General features: G+C 38.3%; 1 protein-coding gene across 6 annotated transcripts in view; it reads right to left on the bottom strand.

The window, feature by feature from the left end:
• The window catches only part of PTK2 (protein tyrosine kinase 2), a 167,148-nt gene that overhangs the window by 68,986 nt on the left and 75,047 nt on the right, over positions 1-23,115 (bottom strand). For all 6 annotated transcript variants that reach the window (XM_050891983.1, XM_050891979.1, XM_050891982.1 and 3 more), the window contains exons 7-13: positions 22,510-22,564; positions 18,022-18,162; positions 17,215-17,292; positions 16,105-16,212; positions 14,734-14,851; positions 6,189-6,219; positions 3,697-3,749 (exon numbers count right to left, since the gene is read on the bottom strand). In XM_050891983.1, the coding sequence (XP_050747940.1) occupies positions 3,697-3,749; positions 6,189-6,219; positions 14,734-14,851; positions 16,105-16,212; positions 17,215-17,292; positions 18,022-18,162; positions 22,510-22,564 (584 nt within the window). The remainder of the gene's footprint in view (positions 1-3,696; positions 3,750-6,188; positions 6,220-14,733; positions 14,852-16,104; positions 16,213-17,214; positions 17,293-18,021; positions 18,163-22,509; positions 22,565-23,115) is intronic.

Genomic DNA, 23,115 nt, shown 5'->3' with positions numbered 1-23,115 from the left:
GTTTGCTATTCCAAAACAAACTGCTGGTGAAAATAAGTTCCTGTAGACTAGAGCAGAGCATTTTAATAAGGTGACTCCAAGCAAAACAGCAGGAAATCTAGTCAATAAAATTATAGTAAACTGGTATGCTGCTTCTTACAAATTTGATACACTATTTGCACAGAGCAAATAGTTCAGCATTACTGTTTCCTGAGTGGACGCTCTTGGCTAAGTACAAAGAATTCTTTTTAACGTAAAGACAGAAGTAGAGGAAGAAGGAGATAAAAGTTGGAACTATCTATCTATTAGCTAAAACACTCATTGCTTCTGGTGAATCACAGTAACTTAAACCAAAACATCAAATGTATACCAAAGAAATCTAAAATCCAGCTCATTTCATTGGGCTTCTTATTTATATTTATTTATAATCCTACACACACGCAAATGTAAAATTTGAGGGATAAAATTATTACTATGCTTTAAAAAACGGGGGAAATCTGGCAGGCATCTTACTTGCACACAGTGAAAGACAGTGCTCACTGCAAGGAACATATAATTTGAAGAAGCAAGGCAGACAAATAATACCAGAAGAAATAGAAACAGAAGCATGCAGTAAGAGGTGTGCGGTGAAACCTGGTTCAGTGACACACAGCCGTAAGAGAACACTTTCTGGCTCCCAGGTCTAGCAACCTGCTGCTTAGGATTCCTGAAACCAACTTCACCCTTCACTAGTTTGAAAAGGCCTTTATTTAGAGAGAGGGGAAAAAAAAAAAAGGTATTTAAAAACTTTCTATCTTTGTATGCTTTGGAATATTGAAACACTTGGAAAGAACAAGTTTTCATTTCACTAGACCAGAAATATTTCAAGGTATGTTAATAAATATTTCAAAAAGAAAAGACAAGGTGTCTTTCATTAACGGGCTCATTTTTAAACCTGCAAAACTTCAAACAAATACTTGAACTTTTAGACCACCAAATCATGTTCCACACCGGTTTTTGGCTATTGCTGGTTTCCCCAAATTGTGGTAGGGAACTCACTGTGAAACTTTCCTTTAGAACTAAGGGTGTTAATACTGTAAGCATGTCTGACTGCTTAATTTTCCTGCCGAATGACCGTCTCATATTTTTGCTATTTAGCTTTAGCATCGGGAGAGGTCTAAACAAAGAGGAGCAATCTCACTGAAAACAAACGGCAGAATTAATTTATGATTTAAACTATCAAAGGCATGAAGGACGTTACAGCTGTCAGTAAGTTATAAAAGCTTGTCTTATTTGAAGCCCTTAGCTCCAAGTCATTTAAATGCCACCAGAGAAAAGCTCTTATTCTGCAAACCAAGATAGCATCACCCACAGCTGGCTTTGCACTGGATGCTGTCAGCTGTCAGACTCTGCTGACCTGTAACTCTCGGGTTAACCGAACATTATGTACATCTGTTGCCTCCGTTGTTCCATACTAATGGATCAGTTACATGTGACAACAGGGGTGACACTTCTTCACATCTACATGAAGTCCTACTTCATTTATAACAAGTTGATTCCTTTGGGGACTCCGAGATTCTTACACAAAGCATCTCTCGAGGAAAAACCCTTATCACGCAACGTCATCTCAACAATCTGTCTGCGGCTTAAATTTAATATACTGACATCCATGCCACACTCTATGTATTTCAAATAATTTTAGGGCAAAAAACTCCAACAACAAAAAAGGTATGTCTGTGTTCTATGTACCCTTATTATATTAAAAGAAGAACAAACCCTTGAGACTGAATAATAAATGCAATGGCTTGAATCATTCCAGTATTATGTCAGTGTTTCCAGTGGTTTGTAAGACGGTATAAAGAACAAGCATCAAGCACAACGATTTCATTGTGGAAAGATATAAAACCTTACTACAACACAAGAAAAATACCTAATTGGGTTTGATTTTGCTACTGGGAAGAAAGAGAAGGATATTTTCTGGTTTAATTTTATTGTTTTGCTTATGGCATCAGGAGCCAGCTTTGTGCCTTACAGCTTCCTTGACATTCACTTGAACAACCAGCTCACCTCCAGCGCTGCTACTTCTGTTTCTTCTGTGGTGCTACAGCAAAGCTCTCATTTGCCCACCATTCACTTTTATGTGACGCCCTAAACGCCAGAGTTATGTGGTATTACAACTAACTTACCTACATTAATATCAAAACACTACTTCAAAAGAGTAGAGAAGAAGCAAGTTTGGGCTCTGAGACACAAGAGTACTTCAGATACAACGCATGAAGCAAAAGATACCTAAATTTGCAAAGTCAAAGTGACAGCAATAAAGGATCATGAAGTAAGCATTTATTACTGCTTTTAATAGTAAAAGTATATCAGCATCCTTAGAAAAACTGAAAGGGTGAAAATATGAGGTGGCAGGGGAGTATGACTTTTTTGTCCTGAACATCAGCTTTTTTTGTGTGAGTGGAGTGATTAAAAAGCACAGCACTAATCACTTAAGAAATTTCAACTTTTTCTAACGGCTAAAATGAGCCACACAGGTAAGAATCAAGAGAGAACATGCCAACCATGCTTCATGCTTATCTACCTTATCTACCATGCTTGCTTGATAGGTACTGAAGGACAAAGAGCTGCTATTTGACTCTGAGAGGTAACAGTAACTGATGAAGCTCTATTACACCTCTGCAGCCTGATACACATTTTAATTCCAGATCTTCTCATCTATTTTCTTGCACAAAGTTTGTTTACTTGGGCTTCCTATGCCAAGGGGTGAATCTCAAACATCTTTAAAAAAAGGTTAAGGGTGGGGAAAGGAATCTGAAAAGTAGGAAATTAATCAAACATCTACATAGCTTTCCTCCTTCTTGTACGAAATATGTCAGGTTTTTGAATATGTGCCACTAAGCGCTCACATAAATGTTGAAGTGGGGCTGTAGCCTCCCTGTAAGTCAGGGGTAGACACTCCACTGGTTCACGGTATTGGTTCTTGAAGTTTGTGGCCAAATACTAGAGATCTATAGGAACATATCATAATATTAATACACTCTTGCATTGAAAATCTCCTTAATAAATATTATGTATAAGGATTTAGAAATGTATTTTCTACTAAGACACTGAATCAATCCCTCAAAAGGATTTAAGATCCTGTAAGAGAAAAATGCTCTCTCTCAAGTATAAAAACTTAAAAAAACCCACAGTAACTAACAGAAATCTTAGAAGCCTATAAGCTATAGAAACAACATGTATTATCTCACATGTTCATCCTTCAATTAATTTGTGATTTTCAATAGCAAAAATTAAGTGCTTTGATCTAAACAGCAGCTACAAAAAAATAGCTATTAAGTTTCTTCTTTCCGAAAAGTGATGATTAATATTTAATTGCCTATTTTCACTTTTCAAAGCCGCTCCTTCATAATTAACACATATTCAGGTAATTTAAGTTCTAGCCCACAACATTCTACTTCATTACAAAGCTAAGTGAAAATAGTGACAAGCAGCCTTGCTTTGAAGTATTCTGGCCCTGCATTACTGCACGGATATGGCTGTTCTCGCAAGCAACACTACACAGGATAGCTGCAAAAAGTTTCTCTCTAGAAACTGCACTACAAAGGCAGCACAGCTACGGTCTTGGGAAAGTCAATAGCCATGTAGCAAGAAGTGAGCTAACTGTGAGTGAAAAATCTGCCTAAACATCTGCTAGCTTTATAAATAAACCTGCTTTTTATTTTTTATGAGCCTTACCTGACACAGAGACTGTGTGTGACCTTACTCCTTGCTTCTCATTGTTGGCCAGCCTGTAAAACAGAGGTTGGAATCGCTGAATGCTGTACATTCTTCACTGTCACATACACTGGGAATTCATCCTAACAGGGCACCTACTGTAATTAGCAGGGCCAATCCATTTCCCACAGTGACAGATTTTGAGGGGGAGAAAAGTCAGAAAGGAATCTACCATTTGAAACCCATCTGGGGGAGTAAGAGCGGAGAGAATGCGTTACCGTTTTAATTAGCATACTGATTCACGACGACAGAGCAAATTTCAAGCAAAAAACCAAAAGTGAAGTTTTACAAACTTTTAAGATCAAACCATGCATGTCTAAACTTTGTCAATGTATGTAATTTGGTGGTGCTTCTACTTTCTGTATTATTTACTGGAAATAAAATATTAATTGAGTTTTTGTCTGTAAGATGACTTACAACAATTTTTAATTGATTTACATGTCAAGTAAATTAAGAAAAACAGTTAAATTTAAACAATTAGCTATAAATGTTCATTAGTAACAGAAATCCCAATGAATTCTACTTTTTTTTTCATGTACATACATAAACAGAATTTTAATGGTAAGACAGCAAGACTACTGCACTTCATGCTTTCAGAAATCTGGAATTTCATCTGGCAAAGGCAACTTTCCAGATGCAAGATGGTGTTGGCTATTAGTTTTATATATCTGACAAAAGCCCATTCCTCTGCTGCCAGCCTAAGAGCATATGTGGTGCCCTTGTTTAAACAGACTCAAGCGTACAAATTCGGTTTCGGTAAACTGTCCCAAAAATGGGAAGAAGCTTTTCTTTCAAACCTTATTTTATCCCAGAAATCCCTACAAATTAAAAAAAGGATAAAATTTAGATAATTGGAAAGTTATTTTGTGTTTCTCAGTTGTATCTACTTAAGTAAAAACACATTTTCCTCTTCCATATGAGTGCACTCTAAGTTTACCAATTTTACTGCTTCCAGCCTCGACTTTCATTTCCTTTTCCTCCCTGCATTTTAACTCCTCTCTTTCTGCACTATGAGAACACTACCTGGCTAGTGAGGACTGCAGCAGGACCTGTGAAGGAAGGGCAACCGCTAGTATCTAAGTGGCTAGTTTCTTGCAGATTCAGGAACAAATTGTGTTCCATACTCCACCCAATAGTTAAAAAAGTAATAATAATAATTCTGGACTCCTTGCAGGAATCAAGGAAGAAACAGAATGAGGTGGCTGGGTCAAAGTAGGCACAGTCCCTGTGTCCCAATGGAAAAAGGAAGAGAAAAGACACTATAAACACCTAAATTTCATTTGGTCTTTCAACAGTTATCTCCTGCTACTGGTGACACTGCCTGATAAGGTTCAAGGAAAACAATCTGATGAGAAGTGGCTTTAAACTGGGTCCAAATGTGGCTACAGAGAAAGCAGTCAGATTGCAAAAAAGGAAAAAAAAGGTGGCTTGGTTGAAGGACTAAAGTTTAGGAGGCCACAACAAGAAACCGCACATGGAAAGGGGAGACAATCATCACAACTTGCCAGATAGGATGGAGAACCAGCCACTGACACCAGGAATGCAAAGAATCAGCAGGAAGAATTAATAGGCTTGTCTACCACTGCGTTATGGACTACCGACTCCAACAGCATAAAAAGTATTCTTAGTTCAAACAGAGATACATTAGAAGCCTTTTCTTATTTACCTTAAAGCTTGGGAAGGAGAAAAATGCGGAGAGGTACCTTAGCATACTTTGTGTAAGAATTATTAAATGCAGATAGCATGTCTCAGCATACCTTGGATCCAGCATCACCATAAAACTAGCCAGAGAAAAAAATGCTACTCTATTTGTCTGACATAGATTAGCATTTTCTACAAATCCACAATTACTATCGGAGAAAAATTTTTCTACATTACTACATCTTAAAAAATAGATTAAAAAGTATTTTCTATGTAAATGGTATTCTTTATTACACTGAACCTAGAGATCCCAACTCAGACTGGCCCCAAAACAGAAATTTTATTATCAAAAGATGACATGACAGATTTATGATAGGAGAAAAAAAATTATTTTCTGTATTTCACATAAGCGGAAAAGGGGACAAATAAGAAAAACAAGAGCATAGACTGACCCATAGACTGAAACCACAATTCAAAACCTGTTTAGCTGTAATAAATAAATTTACTCATGGACTCAAAATAAATAGCCTGAATCCCAGTCAAGTCTTTTCCAAAACATTCTTCTTTTGTTACTGTCAAATATGATCCATGCATTATGCACTTTTTTCCTCAGGTTTTATTTCTGGTATCTTTATAGGTTAATACTGCTGTCAGTCATTTATGCCCCATGGTCCCAAATCACGGCCTGCTATTTGTCCTATAAAGCAACAATAAAAATTAAGCACGTATAAAAAGTCCTAGAGTGCCACTTAAGCAAAACTATTTTTCGAAACATTTTTTTAATATATAAGAAAAGAAAGCATAAAACTTACTTTGGTATTGATGGTAAAGCTCTTTCACCTTCTGTGTAAACAAGAAGAAAACAGGATTAAAAATTTTTCAAATTTCCAAATAACCTCTCTCAATGTGCAATATATACATGCTTGAAACAATAATCATCACAATATCTCAGGGAAATTTATGTTGATTCAAAAGACTGTTCTATACATATATTAAGAGCAGCGTATCAACACAACTCGTAACCAGTGATACAGACCTTTTGGCAAACTCCTATCTGAGATAACAACGTACACAGAATATAAAAGTTCTTTTTTATTCTTAACAAATAACTCTGATAAATCACCTACAGAAGGTATGACAGTATCTCAAGTCTCTAGTGAGAAATGCTTTTCTTTTATCTCCAAGATGTGCTAAGTGCTAACATATAAATAAAACAATTGAAGCCAATTTGGACTTCCAAGTAAGACAACTGAAATAAATCATTAAAGCACATAACTTATCATACTGATTTCACATTTGGTTGAGATTATACAATAGTAATGCTTAGGAGCCAAAGATGAAGTTAGCTTTTTGTAAACTATTTTCAAATCCTTGCCAGTCTTTCTTTGATAATGCTATTGTATATAAAAGCTTGGATGTACATATTCAAGATTTTTTTTCCCTATTGGATTTGATGAGACACTTGGTGTCCATGTGGGGTAGGATGATGGGGACGTTACTAATCCTTTAGTAAAACACCAACGATTTACAGTAGACTGAAGTATGCATTTAGAAAACGGTGACATACTGTTTACACAAAATCATGTAAATTCTACGGGTTTTTTATCCTGTGTTAAAATTTCTAAAATTTCCAGACATTATAGACATAAACTACAGTCTCACCTTTGCGTATTATGGGACCGAGTAAAGAAACGCCTGATACCCAGAAGCCATGCTCAACATGGCAAACTACAGTATTGTGTTACAATTTTTTTGCTGTCTAAAGGTAGAACAATATCATTTGGCTCACCAACCTAGATCTGTTTTGATCTGTCCAATGGGGGGGTGTTGAAAAGGAAGATGCAGGAAAGAAGGGTAACAAGAAGCTGTGATTTGGAAGATGACCTAGAGCAGCTCGGCAAAGTGACTAGAGCAAGCAGCTGAAACTGGAAGGCAGAGGAAGGACAGCAAGATTATACAAGAAGCATGAGGTGGGAGAGAAAGGTATTGTGATATGTTAGGGTAAATGATACCTTTTGAGGAAGGAAACAAAAGGCAAAGATCCTTAGAAGTAGTGTGGAGTGACAAGTATGAGATCAAAGGCGTGAAGGTGACAGCCTGGCAATAAAAGACTGGGGGGTAGGTACCCAAAAAAGAGACACTGTAACGGGCACTAGAGGATTCACACTGGATGGAACTGGGCAAAAGACATCAAGCTTAGAGAAACAGGCAAAAGAGTCCTGCCTGCTACTATGCAGGCCTCCCTAGGGCTGTGAAGAACACTCAAAAGCACCTTAAATTCCACCTATCTACATCAGCTGTCAGTCATTATTTGTGAAAGCATCCTGTGTTCTAGTTTACATCAAGTTATGCTGCTACTGCTACTTATTCTAACACTGCTCCTACATTTGGCAATGGATTTAATGGTTTAGACGTTGCTGATGAATCACACGTTACTGGTGAAACATATTTGCAAGTCTGTTGTTTTTAAAGGTTTAGAAAGTGATACAAACATACAAACTTCTGTGTTAAAAGAACTTTATTAAATTGCACAGTTAACTTCATCATTCCGTATTTTTAAATCAAGATAACGGATGCACAGTTAATAAGCAGCTATTCAAAATAATTTTTCTTGCTCTTCTATATGTAGCTCCATCGCATATTAACAGCATACTATTCAATCTGTGTTCTAAAGACGGAATTTTAATTTCCTCTAGAGGTTTGTGTGTGTGGAGCACATCAGTATCGTATTTGGTGACTTCAGAAACATCAGTGAATCATTTCATAACACTTGCAGGGCCACAATGCTTCATATGTTCGAAGTACTGACCTCAGCTGCAGATCAGATTGTTTCTTTCTCCTGCAAATGTAGACCCCAACCTCTTAAGAAAGTGGAAAATACCATAGGTAGCAACTGCTAGTGTATGCTGAAGTCAATTACTACCTATCAAAAAGGATCCGAGAGAGATAAAGATAGAATCTAACTTTCCAGTGCAGTATTAAATTTCCCTGATGATGAGAATCCCGTTCTGTTCCCGCAAGTCTCCACTTACTGAACCGCTTCCTATCGGTGCAAACTATAAAGCAAGGATCATAATAAAACATCTCTTTCACAACAAAATCCTGATTCCATCTTAATAGTAAACCCATTCTATGCATTTTGTGAGATAAGGAGAATATGTAATACCACTTCTATTCACAGTTAGTTGAGGAATAGTACTATGATGTAGTTAACGAGTAGAGTGTCACAAAGGTGAAAGGAATTGAAGATGGCTGGAAAACTGCAAGAGGAAATAATGGGGACAGACAGAGAAAAGCAGTGACTCTAACCCAAATTAAATGAATGTTTGTTTCCAGATTGGTTGGAAAAACAGGCAATGCATGGGTCCAACATAACTAAAACACTGTTGTATCTGATCATGTTCCTTTTTACCGTCCTTTGCCAAATTCCATGAGGCATGACTGACTTTGTTCTATTTAGTAGGAGAGCAACGCACTGTCATGCACTGAACAGAACTGGGCCCTTGTCCTCTCGGTTGACGGGGGTGGGAGAGGTGGACAACGCACGGCTCAGCCCTGGGGAGAAGGAAGGAGCATACGGCACCGCTCTTAAGCCACAATCTGATGTATGCATTGACCAGCTGACAACACCCCCCTTTTGGCTGCTGGAGTTATACATCAAGTGGAGGGTCAGATATGGGGGGAAACTTGAAAAGTAAGCATATGTTAAAAAAAAAAAAAAAAGCAGCCAGAAATAAAAACCTACTATTAAGTAGTATTAGAAATGCCTCCCCTTTCACTGGAGAAAATTCAAGAAAAATCCATCTGCATGGAATTACTGTTGAAATGGCATATCAAAGCTGATCTTATAGATGCCTACATGCTCTCTGGATACAAACTGCTCACTTCAGGCAGTGTTTCCCAACTTGGTGCTCATCTGTTTACAGCTTATATCCCAAATAAAATACGAAACATTCATTAGTACCCTTGTAGGTCTGAAGTGAAACTTTGTTATTAACAGCATCACAGTAAAAGCATATGTTGTTTTTCACAAGTTCAAACCCACAACATTTTGCCCAAGCCTATATTCAGTTAAAAAAATGGGATATGCATGATTGCATTGGGGGGTCTGTGCCCAAGTGCTGGAAGTGGGGGCTGCACTGCAGCCTCTGTGGGAATAGGCTGGGGCTGCCCATGCCAGACACAGCCGGTTCCAGCCGGCTCCAACGGCCCCACCGCAGGACACAGCCCAGCCCCTCAGCCAAGCTGGGGGCGCCTGGGGGAAACCAGGTTTCAGCAAGGGCCAAAGGCGGCACAGGCAGAGGAGGAGGAAGGCAAGGAGGGAGCAGCAGCAGAGGGAGCCCGAGGGCGGAGGAGGAGGAGGAGGGCAGGAGGTGGTGCAGGCCCGGAGCAGGGATCCCCTGCAGCCCTGGAGAGAGCCCGCTGGAGCAGAGACCCACCCTGCAGCCCGGGGAGGGCCCCACGCCGCAGCAGGGGGATCTTTCCTGCAGGAGCTGCGGCCGTGGAGAGCCCAGGCGGGAGCAGGTTGTCCCTGAAGGACTGCAGCCCGGGGCAGGGCCCGCGCTGGAGCAGGGAGACGTGTGAGGAGGGAGGAGCGGCCGAGAGGGGCTGGGATGGACGGAGCGCAACCCCCATCCCCACCCCCTGCGCCCCTCGGGGGGAGAGGAGTCGGGAGGGAAGGGGTGAAGCTGGGACTGGGGAAGGCAGGGGGGAAGTAGTTGCTCAAATTTTGTCTTTGTTTCTCACTACCCAAATCTATTTCAATTGGTAATAAAGTAATTTTTAATTTTCCTCCAGTTGAGTCTGTTTTGCCCATGTTGGCAACTAGTAAGTGATCTCCCTGCCTTTAGCTCAACCCATGAATTTTCTCATCCTATTTTCTCCCCCTGTCCTGCTGAGGAGGGGGAGTGAGCAAGCAGCTGAGGCTGGCTGCTGGCCAGGGCTATCCCACCTTTTTGGTGCTCAGCGCTGGGCTTCAGGAGTTCAAGGCAACAACAGTAATTGAACGAGGCAGTGGCCAAAAGTCAGACTGGAGAATACCAGGGAGTGCAATAATTGTGGGGAGCTTGAATGCTGGTGTTGGGAATGTGTTGTCATAACGTGGTGATGGGACAAGGAGAGGAGTTTTATTGTGTATATACTGGTGGGGTTTTTTTTGCTTTTGTGATGATGATACTTTAGCTTTTGATGTTGTGAATTTTTGTTGATGTAAGTGAAAGTCGTAAAGAATGTGCGATGAATGTGTATTTTAATGATAATTATCAAGTGTGTGTGTGTCACAGACACAAAGGGTGGAATGGTGTGGAGGCAGCTGTGACCGGCACAGGGCAGCCCCTGGTCTGTTCCCACAGTGGCCACGCCTGCAGCCCCGCCGCTACCAAAACCTTGGCACGTACACCCAGTACCTTCCACCACTCCTATAACCCCTGGCTCCAGGAGACATGAAAAGAACTCTCAAGTATTTTGATTTACCACAGTGTAAACTGTCCTCATCTGACTGAAATTTTGTGAAAGCAAAATCAGTGAGGGGTCAAATTAGTCAAAGTGGTAACAGTATCATAAGAATTAGAATACATGTTGCCAGTCCATTAAAATGAAAATGGTGCTCACTGTTAATTTGTGTGAAAACAGAAAACACTTATTTGGAAAACTTCATGGATTATTTAATTTTGGTATTTTGAAACTCAAAATTCTGAGTTTTCATTTAGCTGTAATCCTTTTAGATTCAAAGGGAATGTTTCAATGTAAAGGTGAGTTCTGGTATAAAGGAATGACAATCAGATAACTATTTCAGTTGCTCAGGTGTTTTTTTCCAGAGTCTTTTACAAGAGTTTTGATAATTTTGCATTACCTATAAAGCGCGTTTAAAGTGATTAATAGATACAAAATTCAGCCACTAGACTTAAGTTCACAGGAAAGCTACTTAGTGCATAGTCCAATCAGTAAAAAGCCACTTAATATGGGTTTAAGTTTTTATTAGTTGCTTCATTTGTGCTCTCTGCCTGTAAGAGTTAAGTGTCATAATGTGTCCTGGTTTCGGCTGGGACAGAGTTAACTCTCTTCTTAGTAGCTGGTACAGTGCTGGGTTTTGGATTTAGTGTGAGAATGATGTTGATAGCAACAACTAAAACATCAGAGTGTTAAGTAGCGCTTAAGCCAAGGATTTTTGAGTTTCCCATGCTCTGCCAGCAAGCAGGTGTGCAAGAAGCTGGGAGGGAGCAGAGCCGGGGCAGCTGACCCGAACTAGCCAAAGGGGTATTCCATACCATGGAACGTCATGCCCAGTATACAAACAGGGGGGAGTTGGCCGGGCAGCGCGGATCGCGGCTCGGGAACTAACTGGGCAGTGGTCAGCGGGTGGTGAGCAATTGCATTGTGCATCACTGGGTTTTCTTCCCCCCCCCCCCCTTCCTTTTTTTGTTATATTCCTTTTCATTACTGTTATTATTATATGTCATTATTACTATTGTTAGTATTATATTTTACTTTAGTTATTAAACTGTTCTTATCTCAACCCACGAGTTTTACTTTTTTTTTCTCTTTCCTCCTCCTCACCCCACTGGGAGGGGGGAGGGGGAAGCGGCTGCGTGGTGCTTAGTTGCTGACTGGGGTTAAACCACCACATAATGGAAAAACAAATATTAAGTTTAAAGTTTCCACATTGGTCTAAAGGGACCTGTATACCAAAATATTTATGAAAAATAAAACAAACTGAATGGAAATATGCCAAATACTGTCCAGGTCAAACATGACCAAGTGCTCTCACCAAATTAAGAGAAACTGGATCATTAACAGATAGTGAGACGGATAGTATCACAAAAACACAGGTTCTTTTAGTAAGCAAGAAGGATAATTTACGAGGCGACTTGCAATAAACATGTAAATGTACAACAAAGGGGATGGGAAAACTCAAAGAGGGGAGAAAACACATCTGTTGGATGGAGAGGTGCTACATGATTTGTTTCTGATGTGCCTTGTATAATTAAAGCTCACTGTGGGAGGGATCTGGGAATGCAGATCATGGTGGGAACAGCTCTCCTACCAAATGTTTAATTAATGTGTTGAGTATTGCTATGAACTTCAAAAAAGAAACCTCAGACAAAAGAACCCCACAATTTATTTTAACTGGAGGGATTCTCTTCATGTTTGCATAAAGAGGAGTGTTCCCAAAGTGCTACATAATGTTCCTTTAACTCAATCACTGCTCATTTGCTATATGTTAAAATATACCAATAAGAATATCACACAAATAAACACACTCCGTTAAATGCATTCATTTATTTTGCATTCATGCCTACCAGCAAACCACAGTGCAAGGCACAGTTGTGCAACACAGAAAAATCGGAGATCTTGCCCTTCACAGAGCTTAGTGAGTCTAGAAGATGTAATAGCTGAATGATAAGCAAGTCAAGTCAGAGGAAGACAAGAATTAGAAAAAAAAAAATGCAAAAAGAGTGGGTCAATTTTTATTGCCACCTACAGCAGCAGTAAGTCAGGACTCACGTGCCCTGCTAATCTTAGATGGCAGTTGCTTGTATGCATCATGAAAGAAGTAAGTATTGAAGAGGATATGGTAAATCCTGTAGAGATTTTTGACTGGGAGCTGCTCCCTTGCTTGGGCAAGAACAGCAGAGGACAGCAGAGCAGGGTTTGGCTGAGAAATGGAAACACACGTGACTGGAGCACAATGGATGCCACCATGCACTGCACAGTGGATGAACAGCGCTAAGACTTGATGAAGGCCTTGACTGCCTGCAGTTGCTGTTGTGAATGACAGAATTGGAAATCATCAGGCAGTGGTATTTTGTGGAGTTAAGAGTATTTATGTATAGGTAAGAAAAGAAAAGCCATTCTAGTAGCAGAGGAACAAGCCCATAACAGCACTGGCAATACAGACTGAAAGGACCAGATTTCTGAAATACCACCAGTGCAGAAGTGGCAAGAACTGGACATACTCTACATGTGTGCCTCTAAATACAAAGCAGAGGACAGAGTCAGAGCTATCCATTAACTTAGTATGACTGAGAGGTGGGGAGAGGTAATGGGTTAAGATACGAAAAAGTTTTAAAAGCTCAACTTTGGCTACTGTATTACAGGCTGAAAAACAGCCAATCCACTGGCTATTAGAAGGAAAGTTTTGGGAGTGAATAATAAGGATTGTAACAAACCCCAAACCATGATTTTTCAGAAAAGTGGCACAAAACCCAATCATTCACACATATAGACTAGCCTAGTAAAATGAAAATCTTGGTTTGTGATGCCTATTTTATTTTTAGAACAATAAACTAGCATTATCACTGATGCTAGCTTATCCTTTTGGTGTCGAATTTTGGTGCCAACGGTTCATCATCACTGAGTTGTGCACCAGGCTGGCTAGAAGAGCTGCGTTTGTGTGGAGGGAAGATTTTCCTTTGTCTGGAGATAAAGTTGCACGACTAACGCAAATTCTAACAAAGCTGCTTGTGTTGGAGCTAAAGGTCAGTCACACATGCTAAGGGTCAGAAATAACACACACGCACGCAAATTTAAGAATAATTTGAACAATTACTAAATGCTGTCAAAACATCTAACACCCTACAATCACATTTCTTCATTACTGAATGACCAAATTTCAGTTTGTTTTTTTTTTCTGCCATGCACAGGCAGGATGCTATATATGGACCTGGGAAAGACCTGAACTATGTTAATAATATTACCCCATTTGAACAACTACAGAGCAGGGAAAACCAGTGGCACAAAAAAGCAAAAACGTGGCTAAAAAGGGACTCAGCTTCAGATCGGTGAGCTTCTGGGATAGTTTGCGTACTTTCTTGTATTACAAATAGGGAAGAAGGAAATAGTTTATTCATTGTTTTAGAAACCAAAAAGGTTGGATGAATTTCCACGAGTAAAGATTAGTACAGGAGGACAGGTGGTTTTTTTTTAAACAGAGATGTTTTGAGTATCTAGGAGGAAGGCTGAAATTTTAAAAAATTATCACTAGTCAGAACCTTATCCAAATGCATTCTAATCAATCTCTCTGAATTTCCACTTGTACATTAGGGAATCACATTTCAAGATAACACGTCCTTGTTAGGAGTACCTTTAATTACAATTTACTTCTGCTAGTTAAGTTTAGAATAGTGTAAAGCAGTGATTACCGAAAACCAGTCTAAATTATCAGCCATTAAGCAATTTCTGATGGAGTGACATTTACTATCAGTGTTTCTCATAACAAAAATACCTCATGGTTCCTCCCTGAAAGACAAGAGCCTCCAAGTGACGGTTTTGCTGCTACCTTGTGTCTTCTATTCAAGTGCAAAATAATCTATCAGTAGATAGGAGTATAGCAACTACCAGAATGAAACATCTCCTTACCTTTCTGTGGCCTGATAATAAAAGATTGCGTAGCTCCATTCACCAGTCGGCAATATCCGTCTATCAAGTCAGCCATATTCTCTGCAATGGTTAAGGATGGTGCTGTCACTGTCAGAGGCTAAAGAAGGAAAAAAACAAGGCACCAACAAAGAGGTATTATTGTAGTTGCAAACACTGAGTAGAACAGCTGTGTCACTGCATCAGAACTTCACACACACTTGCAAACAGTAAACAGAAAAATGTGGGTGAGCAAAGAACTACCAGATTCTTGCTTTACATTTTATGTAGCAAATATAAAACATAAGGTTCAGAAAGCACAGCTGATAAAACCCTCCACCCAAATGTAATATTAATCTGAGCTTATGAAGTGGCTTGCTAGCTAAACTTTCAGTCAACCACTGTTCATTACAATTGCTATGACTTTTACAGCTATAATTATAACAACTCTGAAGAAGCTGCTTATTCCTTAAAGCTCTTACAGGTGGTATCTTTTTTCCACCCTTTTGCAGCAATTTATTCTTTGCCCTAAAAAGTAACCTTCCCAATTTCAAAAAAGATAAAAATAAAAGATGGAAAAAGAGATGAGAGACATACAGACAAGCTATTAATTTTAATACCGCCTACATTCATCATCCTCTATACAGATTTGCCAACTTGCCCTCAATCCTCCTCTACCACAGCGACTGTTTTCCAGTGCACTGGACCAAGGAAAAGATTTGATTTCACTTCCAGCTCTGCCTCCATGTAATATGAGGAAACAAATTTTCCCTCTTTCGTATTTCCCCTTTTCACAGAAGTGAAATTGCTCATTTTCCTCTTTAGGACATAGCATCATATACAAATGCAGGCTACTATTAAGTTGCACTTAAGGGCTAGTATTTTTAAATTAAGCTTCTTATACAAATATCAAAGTCTACAAGCACCAGATGCAAAACCTAAAACATGTAATGAGCTCTAAATCTATTGTAAAAACAAAAAGATCTGACTAGTATAATGACAACTGCTCACACTCAACTTCCCTTTCCCCTTAAAGAACAAGACAAATCAAACAACTGCAGAATGCCCAGAATGCAAAATGTTGAAACATAATGCACTGGCTGTAACTACAGGAGGAGCAAGAGAGTTTAACAATAACTGAAGTCTTTGTATGCATACACAGATAGGCAGTCCCCAGCTTAAACATGCATGTACAAAAGTGAAGTATACATTTAGTACATCGTAATTACGCTAACAGTAGAAAAATCCAAAATGAAGTTACAGACCAGAACAAAAGTACAATATACAGAATATCTTCGTTAAGGGTATACTGATCTCCACCCCTTCCCAGGAAAATCAAAGTTAGTAAGTTTATCACAACTGTCAATATCATACCTCAGGTGCACCTGCTATCTTGAGTTGCAACATCCCTTTTCTGTCCTTGTCTTCACTGTTTGAATACTGAATAGTTTGCACTTGATTAAAGTCTGCTAGATGAGTTGGCTGCAGAAAGGCAATGGAAAAAGTAGGGAAATTTTCAAAATTACAGCAAAATACTTTGCCTTTATCCCTGATGTTGCAAAAGCACATGTAGACTTTGATCTCCAAATTACACTTGTGGAAATCTGTTCCTCTGTTTCTTTCTACAGTTTCGGTAGGCTTTGGCTAACAACATCCACCCACAGTATTTGCAAAATGAAACCAAGCACCAAGTTTGCCTACAGAGGTCACTGTTGAGTAACTCCAGGCCCATGCTAAAGTACATAGTGGAAACATCCTCTGGGAGGTCAAGACAGAAAACTCAATAAGTTAACCACATGGAACCTGAACTCACGGCATACTTAACATACCTCCAGACTGCTGTAAAAGGTATGTTCCTAGCTGGCTACGTATTCCTGATCTCCAATCCTTTTCACTACCTTTAAATTAATTTCAATAGAAGCTGGACGTGGGCTCAACTTAAGTCATGATTGTAAAGGTCCCAAACATTTTTCTAGAAGAACCTGTCTGAATATAACTTCCTTGCACCATGGAGGTGTACAGGAAATACTGTAATACAGTCAGTATCAGGTAATGAAAAGGCTATTAAGGGTATGAAGTAAAGCAAATAAGCCAGCAATGACTGCACAAATGCTAAACACTAACTGATTAAACAAGCTCTTCATTTACACATTCCTAAGAGAGAGAATAATTTAGAATAATTTGCATGTTTCATTGTTAAAAAGTCACCACTAATGCTCTGCAAGTGAGCACTTCACTGGGTACAAAAGCCAACAAACTCAGTGCTAAGGCTGACACTGTCTCTCTACTTAACCCAACTGCATTTTCTCCGATCCCAAATCACGAGTTAGTATCTGAGTAACAGCCGTACATGCTGAATCTCCCAGCTCTTCTGTGTTTAACTCAAAGATTAGACTTGTCATTCCCCTTTGTGTGAAGTTCAGTTCACAACAGGTCATGGTTGTTAAGCCAGTAACTGAGAAAAGAAAACAGAAGTGGACTTACATTTGCACCCTTGTCTGTAAGGTAACTGATTCCTTCTTCTGGGCCAATTGCCAGTTCCACTGAAATAATCCAGCTTGACTTCAGAATCGAAGGAGAAAGACAGGGCAAAATTTCAATAGTAAGACAAGATCTTGCTATGGAACACTATCCTCCAATGTGATAATTACAGTTTTTAGTAACTAATCTCTAGAAGCTTGTAAACTCTTCAAACAATTTAAAATATATTAAAATCAAGTAATTCTATAAGTAGTAAAACTCCTCATGACTAGTTTCCTGGGGATCCCTGCTACTCAAAATGCGTTTCCATGTGTTTTATCTTAGGTCTACATGAGAACTATATATTTCCTATATTTCCTCTTCTCTTCTTGTGGACATTGATGTTCATGTTCTAATTTCTATTTGAGTGTCTATTTCACAAAGCTTGCACACTTAAGGCCTTTTCTCAAAATTTGTTTGAAATTGGTAGAGATTAAAAGGCATTAGAGGAAAATTTACAAGCAGAAGCAGCTGAGAAGTCTCATTTCCTCATGAAACCAGCTTAAAAACTGCTTGACTTTAACTAACAAAGAACCAATAAAAATATTTAATAATGCACAATTCTTACCCTACTATTGAATGGTGCTTTTTTAACAGTCAACTGAGAAAGTTCTAAATAAAATCAATAAATATATTTTGTTGTTAATGAAATCCATTCGTCTCTACATCAAAACAGACACTAAGCAAGCAATCAGTTGTAGAACTAAGCAAAACCAATTAGACTCATAACTACAGCATGCATTCTGGTGACTGTCACATTCCTCTACTTACACCGAGAGCACACTTGAAGCATTCCTTGTCAAATCTGTACACTGGAGAGAGGATCTCAAAGAATTTCAAAATACTTTCTTCTCTATTGAGGTTGGCAAATTGTCGAAATGTTTGTTGGATTAATTTTCGTAGTGTTTTGGCCTGTGTATTAAAATGTTTAAAGATCAATTATTTTAAATTTAATCAGTCACAGTGCATTTTAAGAGTTTCAGTCACTAACAGTTTCTTTATCAATGAGACGCAGACAATTCTCAAGGAAAAAAAGAAGCTTCAAAATATAAGTAACACTTCCACCTTCTAATTTCTACTTGGGAACAAAATTATTTCTGCTATATATTATAGAGGAAATATCTAACTAATCATGTTTTGAATAAATTATAATAAAAGATAACATGTTAACCTTTGCAGGAACTATTTTTTCTAGATTCTTCATTTCTCCCAACTTCTTAACTGTGTACCAATACAAAAACACAGCAACCTACACGTTCATACTAGGTTTTAAACTTAAATCACCATTCTCTTATCTGGTAGTAACAAGCCAGCTGTAGCTGTATCTTAATCTCTGCGCACAATATCTTAGACTATCCATAATACAGTGGATTCTTAAAGTCTGATAATATACAAAATAACTTCCACATAAAAAGATTAAATTTAAATAGTAAATTAAAAAATAATGTAAAAAGTAAAACAAACATTTAAATTAAACTATTTTAACTATATTGCATATCATTTTATTAACTGTTTTCAGGATAGAAATAACCACTTCAAAAGAGCAGCACAAATCATCCTCCCAACATCTGGGACAGTGGGACAGAGCAAGACACCTAATTATATACCCTGAAAAAGAAAGCATGTAGAGGATACAAGCAGGTTTTCAAACAACTGCATTTAAAAAAAAAAAAAAAAAAAAAAAAGGTGAAGTATCTGCCTGTATATAATGTATAATCTCTGGGAAGGCTGCCACTCATATGAAAGTACAAACAGAATCTGAGAAGCAATCTCTTTAACATGCCCCAAAACTGAACAAGCAATCAAGAATCCTGAATAAAAACATCTGTTTCTAAACACTAGAATTCATCTAAACAAAAGCGCAGTACCTTCTCCTCATCTGTCCTAATCAAAAAGAATGATAGAATCATTTAGGTTGGAAAAGACCTAAGAGTACAGGTATGCTCTGTAAGTAGCGTAGGGCCAGATGACGCACTGTTTACATCACGTAGTGCCAAAATGTCAAAACCACAAACACTTCTATTCTTTTTCCCTTTGCCAAAGCTTGACCCACGTCTAAAGTGACTGAATGGGTTTAAAAAAACTTAGTAATATCCATTTCTAATATATCTTCCAACTAACAACGACAGAAGGCAAAACCACGCTTATTTTTGCAATATGTCAAGGTTAAGACAGGAATTACCATTGTTCCTCTACCAAAACATATCTGAATGTCCTATTGTAACAGCATTAAAACTCTTCATTCTTTCACATTGCCTGTTAACAGCTCCAGGCACTACTCAAATATAAACTTCCTTTTGTCGTTAGAACTTCCAGTCAGATTAGGCATTCATTTTTAGTAAGCCTTTAAAGAACATTCAGAACTCTAAATAGTCAGAATTTTTTAAAAGGAGTGTTCAGAAAAGAGTTACTCTAATAGCAGCAATCCAAGGGTGTTGCATATTCACATACAAAATGATCATCAGTTTTGCAACGACACATATATGGGTTGAAAGTTAACAAAGAAATCTGCCATTTTGTTGTAATTTCAAATTACTGTGTCACTTTAGCAGAACCTTTTACCAACTATTAGGGGGATCATTACTCTAACAGGCTGAAGATACTTGGGTAGGACAAAGAAAGCATCTGTCAGCCAGGAGACCTCCCTACTGCACCCAGAGCTGCCTCAGACCTTGTTCGGACTCAGACATACCATACTGGACCTTTCTGTTCTCTTCCTTTTTACAGAGAAAACCAACATTAAGGGAACTGAAGACCTTAGCCTTAACTGAACACCTGACAAATATCAGGAGCAAGACACTACAAAAAGAAAAAAATCTGCTAGCTCAAGTTGTCCTGAGTATTTCAGCCACTCAGTTGTTGAAAGATACTTTATTCTGCCCATAGTTTGTTCTCCTGGCCTGTTTCAGCATCATCTTGACTTCCATGCGTAACGGCATATGTTATTTGGCTCTTTTAAGTCCACCAAGAAGACTTACTCTTCACTTTAGCTTTGAGATCATTAGTAAGGTGTAAACATAGAAAGTCAGTTAGAAAAACACACCTCTTCCATTACAGAAGAGAGTCATTTATGAGAAATACCTGCAAATGACAACTTCAAGGGAAATGCACTGAAAATTTGCTCTTACAGTGTTTCCTAAGAACGATTTTTTTTCCTCTGCTTTTGCTCAAGGCATGCTCTAGAGTGATGGGGAAGACTCCCAATTTGCAAACTAAACACAATCTGGCTTACATCCATTTCCCCACATCTCCCCCACCGCCCAATTGTTGGTTTAGTATAAGTAGATTTTTCCCCCCTCCATGGTGTTTGCATACTTGATATAGCTACATACAGAGAGCATGCCTTAGCAGTCATGTTATCTTTGAGGCATCATTTGCTAAGCTGAACACAGAAAGGTTTCTTATTCTTCTCTAGTGAAGTAATGAAAATGGAAGGCCCGTTGACACAGTAACTTTCCCTCTGTACTTGAATTAGGCTGACTTATTCTTTCTTGAACATGGATAAACAGAACTTTTTGCAGCACGTATGAGATATAGTGCATTGTCCAATGACTTCAATGTTTCCTCCTGGAGAAACCTCCCTACACGCCTCCTAGGACAGCACTTGCTTTCTTTTACAACATTATGTCTTACAGACACTCTGTGAACCGCTAATATACAGATGTCTTTAAAATCCTGACTTCTTTTTTATTTATTTAATGAGCTTCCCAAACAAAGCTGAACTTTCTGTTTTTAAACCCCTGTATATCACCTCATACTTTGCACCGTTAAATATTTTGATTTTCATTTTTCCAGCCTTCTGGTCTTCCTATACAGAGTGATATCCTCTATATAGCTGGCATCTCCTAAACGTGTAACATCAACAAATTTGATTACCACTGCACTACACTCTAAGCATTACCTCACTAATAGAGAGAAATAATTAATTTCATATTTCACGGCCATCAGGAGCTCTCCTTTGCCTGCCAGATCAAAACCACTGGTCTTCACAAAGTGAAAGAGTCATTTAATCATTTGAACCAATCCCAGATTATTTTTAATAGGGATTTAGTTTTCACTAAAAAGCAGACCTGTTTTTCCTTCCCTTGTTTTTTCTCTTCATATGTTCAACATTTTTTCATGTCTTTGCAAGGTTCTACTCAGCTTCACCTTCTGGCAATTCTTGCTACTTCTTTCTGCTATTCTCTCCATTTCACGATTTCTAAAGAGCAGTTTTCTTTGTTGGTCAGTTTTCTGGCTCCGTAATATCATTTTTGAGACAGTTATTCATTCTTTTACGTCTGGAGCCTTTCACCACAATTTCTCCCGTTAGCAGAGAATACAGTTTCAGATAATTGCTTAAATTAAAATGCAGAGGGATTACTTAAATCCACTTGACTTCATTAGCTTCTGATTTTCAAAAGTCTTTTGAAACAAAACCCCTTCATGACAGACCTTTTCTGTTTATCCATTTAAACCACAATGTAGAAACTTTCTAAATCTGAAGTTGAATTCTATTATTTCTATAAAACCATCACTGCTTACCAAAACCAGCTCTAAAATACCAATTTATGATTTATACTTTCATGTATGAATGGTAAGAGATATTTCACCAAGACATATCATATCAAGACGGCTATAGCTATAAAAATACTTGGTGACCTTTCTTAATCCCCCTTTTCAAAACATGTTGAGAAAAATTTGCATTTTTTACTCTGGGAACATACAGACTTCAATGGAAGCGAGATTCAACTAACTTTTATAGTCTTAACTAGGATTAACATAAGTGGAAATTACTGGAAATCTTCCTTGAATGAGTTGGATACAGTCTTGAGCAAGGAAGGCAGAATATGGTTTATCGAGTTGCCACTAAAAATATGCTGTTTTCTTACATGGCCCCCTCCTCTTTCTCCAGAAGTCTCACTCCTCGGGGCGGGGGAGAAAAAAAAAAAAAAAAGAAAAAAAGTTATTTGATACTAGAGGATATGAGGACTTGTTTTGAACTTTTGTCCACAAGGTTTGAGAGGTAGAGGTGTACCTCTCTCACAGTAGCTCAGCAATGCCATGTAAATCACTACTATCTTAGTTCTGCCAGTTGCACACCTGTACTACAGGGATTTATATCCTACCAATCTGATAGACAGCTCTGATATTTTTTCACGAAGACAGGGCAACTGCACAGCAATTCCCTTATGACTATACAGTGAAAATGATAATGCAATTTTCAGATTTCTGACTTTTTTTTTAAAGTAGTATACAATTGACTGCAACTATAATTACCTTCACTGAATCTAGTAAACTCTTCGGAAAAAAACGTCTTAAACCAACATCTTTCCTGAAACAAAAACACACACAGCATTAATATAAAAAACATTGCGCAATATTTTGCAGCACTATAACTAGAGTTTTTTTTAATTTCTACTGTCACTTTTTCCTCATATTCAGCATCTGATGTTAAAATTCCCAGCTTTTTCTTGCAAGTAATCTCACTTTTTGCACCTGTAAATCAGGATCCTAATTCTGTCCGTGAGCTCAGATTCTGCAAACTGATTTACATCAAGCTCACTTTCACACTTATAAATAGGGTTGCAGCCCTGGTTTGAAACCCAGAGCCATAAGGATTAAATATTTTTGTAGCTCAGATGTGCTGCACCTAGCTTATGTCTGATGTGTGTATGTATCACTACAACTAAACATTAGCTTCAAGAAAGATGCCTGAGAAGTTGCCGGAGACATGCTAGTGCAGAAGAAGATCATTGTACAGCCAAGTATAACAAATGTTGCATAACTGTGAACTGGTTGTATAATATTAGCAGAAAATTTGCATAAGAAAAAGGAAAAACTAAAAGAAAAATGTAAATAGGAAAAGGACTTATATCCTTGCCT

The sequence above is a fragment of the Gymnogyps californianus genome, chromosome 2 (assembly GCF_018139145.2).
Source record: "Gymnogyps californianus isolate 813 chromosome 2, ASM1813914v2, whole genome shotgun sequence".
In the NCBI taxonomy this organism is placed as follows: domain Eukaryota; kingdom Metazoa; phylum Chordata; class Aves; order Accipitriformes; family Cathartidae; genus Gymnogyps; species Gymnogyps californianus.
This window is presented reverse-complemented; position numbering and strand designations above follow the sequence as displayed.